Source organism: Apteryx mantelli, chromosome 29, assembly GCF_036417845.1.
Source record: "Apteryx mantelli isolate bAptMan1 chromosome 29, bAptMan1.hap1, whole genome shotgun sequence".
NCBI classification, from domain to species: domain Eukaryota; kingdom Metazoa; phylum Chordata; class Aves; order Apterygiformes; family Apterygidae; genus Apteryx; species Apteryx mantelli.
Window position 1 is genome coordinate 1820591 of NC_090006.1, and position 12458 is coordinate 1833048.

The window sequence follows — 12458 nt, forward strand, 5'->3', positions numbered from 1 at the left end:
GAGATGCCGAGCTCAGTTGGGCTGTTCCTTGGGGCAGCACGTGGGAACATGCACGCCGGTTTAGTCCGGGTAGGGACTGGATGCAGAGGGAAGCACGGGGCACTTCCCGCTCCTTTCGGCCCTGGTGGAGACAGGACTGCTGAACCCCTCCCTGCTCACGAAAACGCGTCCAAGGTCAATCTGCCCTGGCCTGACATGACGCTGCACTATCAGTACTAGCTCGCAAGCCATATTCAGACCTTGCTCCTGTTAGGTGGCACCAAAAAAGAGGTGTTTGGACCCTGAACCAAAGCAATTAGATGTGGGGTCCTCACATTTGAGCATCACATGTCAGGTTCAAGGAGTTAATCCTGCAGAGACCTTCCGAACCAGCAGGTTTTCCTGCCTCATGCACACAGAGCAGAGCTGTTTCGAAGCCGCTGGCCTGGCCAGGAGTCCTGCCCATCGCAGCGACCACCTGCACCACTGAAAGGTGGCTGTAGGCAACAGCCGAATCAGCTGAAGCCTTACTCCCATTGCCTAGGACAACTCTCAGCACACGTTCCTGCCTTCGAATGTGAGAAGGATGAGATGAATTGTACGCAGAATATAGTGAAGTTTATTCATCCTAAGTACCTGTAATTGAGTCTTGCGTTACTATTTCTTGTTGTGCACTTGTTCTCTGCAACGGTTCATCACTTCCACTTCAGGAGACACCTAGCTTTTGCATCAAGTACAGAGCTATCAATCCGCTTGCCCAGAATAACATATTATCGAAGCCAGCAAAACAATACAAACTGGATTTGTTCAGTGCAAATTATACACAGACTTTTTTTACTGGTCTAGGGAATTACGCACAGCATATTGTCTACAGGAGGACAAAGTGATCCCAAATATACACACAGACAGCTGCAATCCAAGTGTCTCCAATATCCTCACCAGTCAAAAACAAGACTTTAGTATTCAGACACTTGACTCCTGATCTGGACTCCAATTCTTCTCCCTCTGTCTCCATTAAGTTTAAAACGATAAGCAAAAAATCCAACAACAGTCCTTTTAAAGGATGACAACTGGGTTTTGCCAAAACAGAGTGGCACGGGAAACTGCTTGCTTCTGAGGAATGTGTTTGCCGAGTAAATAAGATTCGTCATTCTAACAAGAGGAGTTGTGTAGCGAACGCACTGTGAATTATTTCATGCAACTGCAGTTTTCCCTCTTGTGTGCATTTGACTTCCATTATTCCAGGTGCAAGCACAAGACAAGAACTGTACTGGAAATGTTTCTGATGGACAGAGAGCAAAAAAATTGGACATACTATTTGTTTGCAACAATAAACCCAAGGATAGCCATAATCTCTTGAAAAGTAAAATAAACTCTAGAAAATAGTTAGAAAAACAAATATCGTGGTTGCTGAAACTGTCTGGCTCATCTATTTTTGGAAAATGGCTAGAATTACCTTGCCCAAGAAGAACTTTTTACAAGCAACCAGCATGACATAACCAAAAGAGGAAAAATAATAAATCACATGTTCTCCCCACGTAATGTTGCAATCCCTTTGGTCAATCCCATGTTTAAAACTCCCCCAAAATGAGTAACCGGCAACACCTCAACACAGTATTTACAAAAACAGGGAGTCGCATCTTGTGACTGATCTACTTCATTTACAGCCTTACGCATTCCCGCTGATGTCCAGGGCGACTAGCAGCTCCTATCGCCAACCTAATTACAATGTGATCTAGAATGCGGTTCAGTCATCGAAATCCGGGATGTCGTCGTAGGAATAGCCCCGGTAGCCCTTGGAAGCATAGTAGGCAATACGCAGGTGGTAGAAGCCAGGTAGGAACACAAGGATCCCGATGATCAGCACAGGGATCGCACGGTCCGTTCCCTGGAGCAGAGGGACAAGACAGGAGAAACACGTTAAGTGCAACAGCAAGAGATCTGTGTCGGGTCTTCCCTCGTCCGTCCTGCCTCGCAGGGCTCAGCCGAGCAAGACGCCTTACCTACATGTCTGAGGCCTGGCTAGCTAACAGGAACTTCAACTCATAGCAGAAATCCCTCAGTTTCTGCAGGCTCAAGCAGTGCAACAAAGCTCCAGTTCTTCTTCCTGGTCTGGCTTCTGCCCCTCGCTACAGGAAACCTCAACCGAGCCTTTCCTTCGGGTACAAGGGGTGGCTCCTCCAACACTAATCACATTACAGAGTTGCCAGCCACAGGCTCGGTCCCGCACACTTGGCGAGCTCCCCTACCTACGCATGGACTGCTTCCGATACGGCTCCAACGCTGACGTTTCCAGCGTGATAAGCGGCAGCCGCCAACCGCAAAGCAATTCCATGCCACACAAGGTAAGAGGAGAAGCGTACGATAGTGGAGCACAGTGTCAAATGCAAATACAGACCCACTTTCTTCCCTGATGCTTTCAATGCACATGCAGAGAGACGAGGAAAACAGTGCTGTGTCCTATAGAGCTGTCAGGTATCTCCTACAGAAAGATCTTCCCTAGGAGAGCGATGAGCACAGCATCAGGACAGCAAACTGACCAGTGCTGGATGGAGCATCGGAACAAAACCACATCACAGGCAGGATGGAGAAACTCAGCCCTTCCTCGCAGATCTCCAGGCCAGCTCCAGTCTTGCTTAACTGAAGAAGCCAGAGGGTTTTGCTGCCAGAGAAACGGGGCTGGCAACAAGAGCTAGTGAGAGGCAGCGGGCGATTACTTCCTTGCTTTACAGGTCTTTTGCTCTCAGCTTCCACCCTGAGCATGAGGGTTCGCAGCAGGCTTTGGGGAGGGGAAGCAATACAGAACTTGTAGCAGAAGTGCGGTCAAACCACTTACCCCTTTGCTAATGTATCCTGCCAAGAGGAGGGCTCCTATGATAATGAGGAAGGTCCCAATCATGAAGAGCACTATAGCCAGCGCGATCGCCTTGTAGGGGATTTTTGGTGGGCTCTTCTTGAACTGTAGGGGAGATAAACATTAATAGCTTGAACATCAGCACATTCCCCCCAGCCATAGCCTGGATGCGAATCCCACAGCTAGCAGGGAGAAGGCAGGAGATGACCACTGCAGGTGTCAGCCCGTGCGGCACAGCCACAGCGATGGCTCTGCCACGTGCCCACCAGCGAGGAGACCTGCTCCATGCACTGGCAGCCATCAGGATCCCTTCTCAGCTTTTCACCTCCCTCCACAGGAAAGGAGATAGAGCCGGCCCTAGCAAATAAGCAGGGTCCCAACACTAGCGAGGCTCAAGGCCATTTTGTTTTCTAGAGCTCGGCTCCAGAATAAGGGCTGAAGCCCCAGGCCTGGAGCCACCTTTGGACCTTTCCAGTCCGAGATGGAGATGAACAAAAGCAGCCTCACACGCTTGGGCAGAGTTACAGCACCTCCCCGAGTTGTCTGTAGCGTACAGTCAGAGCAGCTGTACAATGTCACCTTCCTCCCCAGTTTTTACCTGCAGGTCAATATATCCATCGTCGGTGCTGGAGAGCTTGGAATACTTGACTTTGCTGCTGGGAATCCCAGCAGCCAGGTTGGTGCGTGACGGCATCATAACAAGGACACCTGGGCATCAGCTAGAACCTGGAAAACAAATACAAGGACAGCAATAAAAAAAAGCCAGAGTAAACTAGACAGCAGAGCCTGAGACACACATGGATCAAGTTCATCAAGAGAGACACAGCCTGTGCTAAGCAAAGACATCTCCATTTTCGGTAGTTAAATCTTTTCAGAGAAAGCTTTGTATATAAGCCTAAAATACAAAGCTGCAACTGCGAGGGAACGGACAGTTAGGGCTTGTCAATATTTGAAAGCAAAGTCAGATTAAGGTAGAACATGCGTTTAAAACATGATAGAGATTCCTGGATAAAGCCAGGTACAAGTGAGCTCTTCCTAGGGCCAGACACCACAGACCCTGCACGCCGAGCGTGAATTTGGTGTCATAGGACTCGTTAGTGAGGATCCTTATACACCCGTCCAGGATGCTCAGGGCCAGTGCAGGATGAAGCCCCTTCCCCAGCGAGCTCCCAAGCCGAAACAGCCAAAAAACCCTTTTGCAAGGAGACCTCGGTTCCAGCAGGGAGTCGTTTGAGGTCTCCAGCCCTGGCTAAACAGGGAGCGTAACAAACCCAAAGCAAAACTAAACAAAGCAGCCTTTCAGCCAGCAAGATATTTTGCAATAGATCCGTTTGGAGGAAAAAAACAACCCGAACCAAGAAAACCACTGGAAACTAGCCTGAAACGGAGCTGCCACCCCTCAGGCAGCTCGATCCGTGACTCAGAGGGAGCCTGACGAGGGGCTGGAGACGTTAGCGGATGAGGTAACCGAGCAAACAGCGAGGAGCCGAGACGCCTGGGTCACTCGTCGGCCCGGAGCAGAGCCGTGAGGGAGGCGGCGCGCGGGGCAGAGCTTTATTTAGTTACGCCGGAGCCGTAACCTGCAATTTCACCGCGCCGTGACTCCAAGCCCTGTGGTTTTGCTGCCAGCAGCGACATCCCGGGGGACTGCGCTCGGGGGAGAGGCAGAGCTGCACCGCAGAGCCTGGCTTTTCGGGAGCCCAAGTCGGGGCCCGTCCTGCCGCCAACACACCCGTGACTCACCGCGGAGTCAGGGCTTAACCCGGCCTGGCAACCCGCAGCCCCCGGCGTGGGAGCCGCGCATCGGCTCTCCACTCGCGCACGGCCTCGGACCCACACTGCGGCCCAACGCATCGATTGATTCCCAAAAGCGATGCAAAATAAACCCTTCCTGAGCCAGCGGCTGCTCTGCGCCTTCCTCCTCCAATAGCTTTTTTTTTTGGGGGGGGGGGGGGGGGAATAACCACCACACACCAAACAAGCAAAGCCCCAAGAAAGCGTATCCCTAACACCCCTGCCAGGATACATGTGCTCTCTCCATAATGCTACTTACACCCACGCTAATAGCTTCTTGCTTCCCTTGAACTGAAATCCGTTGTCACCTTCTTGGCAGCAGAGTGCAACCACCTCCTCTGGCCGTAATCCTCCTCGCTAGATGTTTCCTCCTCCTGCAAGTTTGACTGGTGCAAGAACCCAACATCCTCTCAGCTCCAACCCTGTGGCTGCTGCATTTTGCTCCCTCAAAAAAGTGAGAACTGAATTTTTAACTCCCAGCAGTTAAAGCCCAGCACTGCCTCCGCTGTGCATTTAACTTGAAGGGGTTTTTGCTTTCTCTGCAGGAAAAACCAAGCACAGACAAACCCATTTCCATCTCTGCTGATAATGCAAGTGTCACCCACCCCCAAGGTGTTTGCTAACACCCTCAGCTTCACACACATCCGTACTCTTTAGGTCGCTGCACTCCAAAACACCCGAGGGCTCCTGCCTGCCCCAGGGTAGACGGGGGTTACGAGGGAGCCAGAAGCAATGAGCACATCCGAAATCGCGTCCGATTTCCTGACTCTGCCCCACTTCAGCCTCAGGGAGCAGGGGACTGACTGCACCGACTGCCACACTGTTTACCAGCCTGTTCCTCCCGACTTCCTAGGAATTACTTCCTATTTACACCTGTGTAAGAGCAGATTCCCACCCCGCATGTTACTCTGCTAATCAGCAAGAGAGGGGCTATTAAGGACAAATCCAGAAAACACTGACTAGGACCATGTGCTTAAGGGACAAACTTAGAACAAGTGCACTGAGCTTAACCAAGCTCCCTGCACTCCACAACAGCTCCAGAGCAGAAACCCGCTCACCACCAGGCTCTTTAGGAGCACAAATTTAAGAGGCAAATTTAAGAGGCAGATAAACGCTGAAGCATGCTGGCTGCTCAAGTTCGCTGATAGGATGTACTACACTCCCTTTCTGAGCAGAGCAAGAACCAGCATTGCCTGCGAGAAGGCTTCCAGAAGAGAGCACAGACATGCAAGGCCAGCACAGGAGTGAAAGCAAACGCTGTGCATGAACAAACGCAATAAATCCTCATTTTGCTCTAAAGAGCAGCAATATAAACGTCCATCCCCCTCCGCCCAGCAGTGGGGATAGGGGAGGTCGTCTCTCCCTCCCGTGGGAGCTCAAAGCTCCCTCCGAAGCCGACGAACGCACGGGATCCCCTTCCTCCCAACCCGGAATGGTTTCTCCGCTGCTAGACAGGAAGTTCACAACCAGTCTGCGAAGCCTCCCCCAACTGCACGGGCAGCTGAGCACATTTGCAGCAGTCGCGAAAGAAAGAGGCACCGAGGCAGGAGAAGCAGTTACCCGCTACGTGCGCCGCTGCTGAAGCCCATCTCTCCTGGCGCCGCTCCTTCCGCGCTCCCGGCGCAGGCCAACCCAGGAAGTTTATTCCTGACGCCAGCCGTTTCCTTCCAGGTTACGCACCGGCCGCTCGCTGGCTCAGCTCCGCTGGGTTATTTTGGGCCTCGTGCCGGGGAATCGGCGGCTAAAAGCGCAGTGCGGTTGGGCAGGCTGGCGAGGCTGCGTGTCCCAGTCCCACGGGCACAGGCCCCACGGGAGAGCAAGGCACTGAGCCCTGTTTCGGGGCCATGTTTGTAGATGGTTCGTGAAACAGCACTTTCTGGCATGTGCTGATCTTCCGTGTACTTTAAATAGCTTCATTTTCTAAAGGAAGCCCTAGAAGTAATTAAGCCATCTGCAGACAGAGCACAGCCCTCCACCAGGGCTGGATGTGTGACAGGCTACAGTCGGAAATGATTTCAGGCAGCAGGATCAACAGTGAGAGGACAAAACAGCTGCTGCTTTACCTCCCCCAGCTGCTCCAAACCAGGGGATGACAGGAGTTACCATGGTTCCTGTTCTTGTAAATTAATAAAATAGGTTCTGGGTTTTATGTGCCCGAAAGCCCAATCTCCTTGCATTTGAAAGAATCATCTTTTCTCCCCCCTTTTGCAATTTAACCTTGTTACTAAGGAACAGATACAAGCCTCAAATCCTTACCGTCTCAAGGAAAAAACCCACACAGCATTCATTTAAAACCCCAACTCTTAAAGAGGGATCAAGTAGTATTTTTTCATTATCTGGGCATGTAGGGTGTTAGCCAGAAAGCAGATAAGTGCATTTCCCTAAAACACGAGTACCTAGATACTTATAGCATTAGTTATATTTCCTATGACATGAAGCTCCCACAAACTGGGTGGCTGCAGTTGTGAAGAATTAGCAATTGAACCATTTGGCTTATTATGATCTTTTTATGGGTAGAATAGGAAAAACAGAAGCTCAGTAATTTCCAGTATAGCAGGAGGTTGCACCAAGAAGGATTTAAGTTTCAGTTACTAGTCCAGTTTTACTTACGCCACTGAAATGAAAGAAAAAGGGAACACTTCCTCAATATTGCAACATTACAAATTTGATTCTTGCCTGAAGAACTTACCTTGTTATGCCATAATTTAGGGCAGTTGAGCCAGATCTTGCTTTCCTCAGATCATTTTCTTAAAAATACCAAATTCATCACCAACTTCAAGAAGTTCAGGAGAACAAAGACATACAGACATTTGGAGCTCATGGGGGAAGTTTTGAGAACATATGCCTACCTCATAGCAAGAGCAGAAAACTGAAACCTAAAGCTCCCTGCCATGCAAGTGTTACTATCAATTAAGAACAGAGGGCAAGAGGCATTAAGAAATCCAGCCCAAGGCTTCGGGCAGGGGTTAGTCAGTCACGGCGGCAGCCACATCATCCTGACACAGCAGAAATCACACCTCCTATGTCAGTCTAGTACCGCCACCTTGTGAAATCCTTCTGCTAAACCACCTTGAAGAGTTCAATTAGGCAACTAGTAAGTTTACAGCCAGTTCATGCTTGAGTTTAATAGATGACTAAGTATAGGGCCTACATACAAATACACCCACAGGGCTGAACAGGACCCTTTAAGTCCTAATACCACTGAGCACTGATCAAGCCAACAAATGCCTTTTCATCATTTCTTCATCCATAAGCAAGTGGAGTCACTTGCATACCCACCAATACTTACCCTCCATCCTGGTTATCTGGCAGCAACACAGGCAAAAAAAACCCACAGAAAAAAAAGTAGCTGCCTAAAACTGTTTAAATCCTATTTTTCAGGTTGGTTACAGCCTTCATGATCGAGACCTCAGGGCAGAACATGCTATAAACCTTATCTTTGTATTTTACTAGCAACAAACTTGAACATGATTACCAACACCCTTGGTCAAGGGAAAACTTGCTGACAGTTCCAGTGACTGCACCACACTTGTCAACAGAAGCGCGAGGTGCGGGACTGAATGAACGCAACATGCAGAGGCTTGTTGAGGAGTGGCTTGACACAAACTATACACAGAAGCAGAGCAGAAAACAAAGGATTTACACAACCTTCTGTCACATCAGGCAGCTTTCAGTCACTATTAGAGCCAGCTCTTGCATTTGGTGAACAGTTATGAAGCTAATGCATTTAAAAGAAGTTTCACAAGCCTCACCCGCCTAGAACAGACAGCACTGAGGGATTAGTTATTCCAGTTCTAACCATCCCCTTCACTTCAGGGTGATTAACCCAGGGATTGAGCCACCCCTGTCTGCTACTCACGACCATCAGCAGCAGCTGGTAACTCCAGAGCAACAAAAAAAAGCATAAGCTTGCCTGTTCAAGGCAGTTTTAGCAGAAGGGGCAAGGGTACCATCATAGTTTGACAAAACTTTAGTTCATCCATACTTGAACAGGATAAAAACTTCAAATCATGTTCTTTATTTCCATTTTCCACACTTCAGTTAGAATACCGCTTCAAAAATAAACATATAAAGAAAGGTTGAATGAACTCCCAGCATCATTAAACAGTAACCCTAGTGAACTACAGTTCACAGGTGAAACTAGGAAATGTCACCTTTACTCAAATTAAATATTGCACTCCTTCTCTAACACAAATCAGAAGGAGTAGAAGATTCCACCTAAAGAAAGCATATAAAGGCTATTGGAGGTACAGGGATAAACTAGAATAGCAAAAATTCCTATTTTGAATGACACCAGTATAGCAAAATAGTAAGCTGAAAAATATTTACAGAGATATCTACAAACATGCCTAGCAGTGCTCATTTGATGGGCCAATGCACTGAAACTGCTAATAAACTGCCTGGACCCAATTCCCTTCTCAAAGTCAGTTGTCCTCTCCAAGAGCTGAGCAGATCTCCCCCTCAGTCCTAGTCCAGTTAAGACCCTTCTTGTTGATCTTCAATCTTTGGAGCCAGATAGTATTTTAAGTGTCCCATATCAGCAATCTTGTACTCCACAACTGGAAAAAATAGGATATAGAAGATTATTCAGAAAAAGCCATTCAAACAATATCTCTGAATATAATTCTAAGGTGACAGTGCTCTACAGGGTTCCCTTCCAGAAGGGCTGCTTCTACTTACCAAGAGGAACATCTGCAGACATACTGAGTGTTACTGTAGGTGACAGTGGAGTGGCTTTGGTAAAAAAGTTCAAGTACCTCAAAGCAAAGGTTAATTGGACAGGCTCATTCATCTCTATTGTAACCTAGAAGAACATTAGCCAGGTTAGAGTTCAATAACTGCAAGCCATAAGCTCCTACAAGTTTGTCAAATACATCAGTATTAGACCTAGACGCCTCAGGCAAAGGCAGAGAGCAGCCAGCACTGCTGCCCCCTCCCTTCTGCTGAGCGCTGCATGGCAGACGCCAGGGGTACAGAGCCAAAGCTGGCAGCTGTTTGTTGACTTGCTTCTATAAACCAGAGTAATATATCACCATCTTTATCTACCCATAGGTACCTATGAAGCTACCTCAGAGGATAAATCACTAGTAGATATCTCAACAGTGAGAACAGTAGCTAACCGTTAACACAACTTACAGCTTCTTCCTCTTTATCCACATTACTGGTCTGTGACAGCTTGATGTTTCCATTCCCCAGCTCTCCATTAGCTGAAAATTTCACACCATCTTTTGCACAAGAGATAACAACTGCATCTCCAATGTGGCTGAGATCTCTGCAGATGCGCGCAAACTCTGCGGAAGGCATTTTCACTACACAGCTGTATTCCTGTTCCTGCAAAGGAAGCGTCACAATTAAACTTCTACCCAAGAAGCCTGATGCAGTCACTACACTTGATTTGTGTTCTTTTAAAGGATGTTCTCTTCATTGGCTTTACAAGCTCAAACTGTAGGCCTGATGTGAACATAAGGAATATTTTCCTTGCAAGAAAAATAACGTAATCCTGTTAGAAATTCAAGTTCCTACTTACTGGAATTCCAAGCTGCTCCACATCCAGATCCATTAGCTTCATCTCATAATCAGACACTTTTTCCTGATCTAAAACAAACAAAGCTTAGTCTGACCAAGTGTTAAAAAAAGCTATTAAAGCTATCAACCTGAATTTAAGTTCTGCCCAAAGTTTTTTTCAGAGTAAAAAAAACCTCAGTTATGACAATGGGATCCATCTTGTTTAGTCTTGCTATTTGGGAGCTAGAAGTTTAAAACAGACCTAAACAGTCCCTCGCAGACCACAAGAGGACAACAGCCTCCCAGGATCTTCCTGTCCTGTCTGTGGCCTGGAGAGGATTGTCTTCTTTTCTTCCTATGGAGATGTTGGTCAGCTAAACTAAGCTTACATCTCCAGCCCATTTTAAGTGTTTGGGAGCCCTCCAGATTCTGAAGTATTTCTTCTTGGTCCCACCACATACTGCTTCATCTAGGTAGATCACCTAAAAGATACCACAGTAGCAACTTAGTTACTAAACATAACACTTACTTGGTGCTTCAAACACTAAAGCCAGCGTATCCGCATTGTCTTCTGCTCTGAGAGTTATGATGTCTTCGTTTCCAGCACACTTCAGTATTTTGGACATGCTAGGGGAACAAAAGCTGGGTCACTCAAAGGGTCCCAAACTGACAGTGCAAGAACACAGGCCCATTATCTGTTATATAGCGTTAAAACAAGTCTAACAAGAAACAGCCACTAGCTTTGATGCAACACGTGACAATCCTGCATTATTGTTTTTATGCACTCCCTACGCTCCCTTCTACAAGCACAACCCCCCCCACCTTTAGCAGCGCACCGCACAAGTTCCCAAGGCAGCAAACACTTTAAATGACGGCCAGGCACCAGGAAGGCCGCACGCGCCGCCCCCCCCCCCCCCCCCCCCCCGCTTCCAGCCATCCTGACGGGGAAGAAGAGCAGAGCCCGGGCTCGTCCCTCGCTGCTCCCCCGTCTCGTGGGGGCGGAGGGGGAGCGAAGGCGCCATGGCGGGCAGGGCCCGGCCTCCCCCCCCCCCCTTCCCCGCCCGGCTTTCCCGCCACGGCGCGCCGGCAGTGACGTCACGCCGCCGGCGGGCCCCGCGCGCGCGCGGCGAAAAAACGGCGCCAGCGCTCTGTGGAGAGTGGGGGAGGGGCGGCGGCGGCCCCGCGGAAAGGGGCAGAAACGACACCCCCCCCCCCAAACCTGCCCCTCGTCCCCCTCCCCAGGGCCTGGCGGTCCCTCCCGGCGGCGGCTCCCCTCAGCGCCGAGCTCCCTCCCCCCGTAGGCCCCGGCGGCTCCCCTCAGCGCCGAGGCCCCCTCCCCGACAGACCCTAACCGCCCCGACGGCGGCTCCCCTCAGCGCCGAGCTCCCCCCCTCTACCGTAGGCCCCCGTTGCTCCCCTCAGCGCCGAGGCCCCCCCCCCCCCCGACAGGCCCTAACAACCCCGACGGCGGCTCCCCTCCCCCGTGCCAAGCCCCCTCCGGGCAGGCCCCGGCTACCTGGCGAGGTTGACGCCCATGGCGATGTTGCGGTCGCAGCGGTAGGTGTCGAAGCCCTCGGAGCGCAGCGTGAGCTGCACCAGGGAGACGTGCGAGGAGTCCATGCTCTGCAGGCTGATGCCGCCCGAGCCCAGGTCCCAGCAGGCCTCGGTGATGAGGTCCTTGAGGGCCTCCAGCACCCGCTTGAGCACCGAGCCCTGCACCAGCCGCGCCTCGAACATCTTCGCAGCGACCGACGGGACGCGCACGAGAACGTGAAGGGAATCGGCCACCAACAGCCGCAGCGCGCCAAACGCCGCTTTTATACCCTGCCGCCGCCCCGCCCACCGCCGGGGCGGCGCCAATCGCCAGGCGCGCTCCCCCGAGCGAGGCCCAATCCCCGCTCACATCACGGGCTGGCCCCCTCCCTTCCCCGCTCCTCCGCTAATCCCCACGCCGCTCCTCCCCCGAGTCCCGCCCACTGACCCGGCGAGAGCCAATCAGCGCGCGCATTACACACACACCACGAGGCGCCAGACTCCTTCCCCCGTCACCGGGCAGCGATCGCCGGTGCGGCCTAGCGGGCACCTCGACGCCCCGATGCCCGGCGGCGGGACCCCCGATCCCGCCAGGCAGTTAGCGGCCCTCGCGTGGAGCCGGTGGCACACGCACGCACCCCCGCGGCCCGGCCTGCCCGCCGCGGGCCTCTCAGTAGGGGACAGCTCCGCGCCCTGCTCCTGGCGGGAAGCGCAGCCCCAGTGAAAGCCAGGGAACGGCTCCGCTCCGCGCGCGCGTTGGTTTCTCTCCCCGCTGCTCCGCCTGAGTAGCGGA

At 51.1% G+C, this 12458-nt stretch overlaps 2 protein-coding genes across 3 annotated transcripts; both read right to left on the reverse strand.

Moving 5' to 3' along the window:
* Positions 1 to 575: 575 nt before the first annotated feature.
* Positions 576 to 7309, reverse strand: TMEM230 (transmembrane protein 230). 2 transcript variants are annotated; one of them, XM_067312567.1, is made up of 4 exons: positions 6188 to 7309; positions 3432 to 3559; positions 2816 to 2938; positions 576 to 1867 (listed from the first exon to the last, which is right to left on the reverse strand). In XM_067312567.1, the coding sequence occupies exons 2-4, from the start codon at positions 3528 to 3530 to the stop codon at positions 1727 to 1729; spliced, it is 363 nt and encodes a 120-aa protein (XP_067168668.1). In that variant the 5' UTR covers positions 3531 to 3559; positions 6188 to 7309; the 3' UTR covers positions 576 to 1726. The 2 variants fall into 2 exon arrangements, with proteins under 2 accessions (XP_067168668.1, XP_067168669.1); XM_067312568.1 differs by lacking the exon at positions 6188 to 7309 and adding an exon at positions 4887 to 5193.
* A 1315-nt stretch (positions 7310 to 8624) lies between these two features.
* On the reverse strand, positions 8625 to 11945 carry PCNA (proliferating cell nuclear antigen). The gene is made up of 6 exons (XM_067312565.1): positions 11649 to 11945; positions 10662 to 10759; positions 10155 to 10222; positions 9764 to 9958; positions 9308 to 9431; positions 8625 to 9186 (listed from the first exon to the last, which is right to left on the reverse strand). Exons 1-6 carry the CDS (start codon positions 11867 to 11869, stop codon positions 9104 to 9106), a joined length of 789 nt encoding a protein of 262 aa, XP_067168666.1. The 5' UTR covers positions 11870 to 11945; the 3' UTR covers positions 8625 to 9103.
* Positions 11946 to 12458: the final 513 nt, after the last annotated feature.

Excerpts from the sequence above, each read along its gene's own strand:
- TMEM230 (XM_067312567.1), bottom strand. The coding sequence starts at position 3,530 with ATGATGCCGTCACGCACCAACCTGGCTGCTGGGATTCCCAGCAGCAAA. Across the intron at positions 2,939-3,431 it reads ATGGATATATTGACCTGCAG|TTCAAGAAGAGCCCACCAAA; the intron begins GTAAAAACTGGG and ends TCTCCCCTACAG. Across the intron at positions 1,868-2,815 it reads CAGGATACATTAGCAAAGGG|GGAACGGACCGTGCGATCCC; the intron begins GTAAGTGGTTTG and ends CCTCTGCTCCAG.
- PCNA (XM_067312565.1), bottom strand. The coding sequence starts at position 11,869 with ATGTTCGAGGCGCGGCTGGTGCAGGGCTCGGTGCTCAAGCGGGTGCTG. Across the intron at positions 10,760-11,648 it reads ATGGGCGTCAACCTCGCCAG|CATGTCCAAAATACTGAAGT; the intron begins GTAGCCGGGGCC and ends TTGTTCCCCTAG. Across the intron at positions 9,187-9,307 it reads GTCTGCAGATGTTCCTCTTG|TTGTGGAGTACAAGATTGCT; the intron begins GTAAGTAGAAGC and ends TATTTTTTCCAG.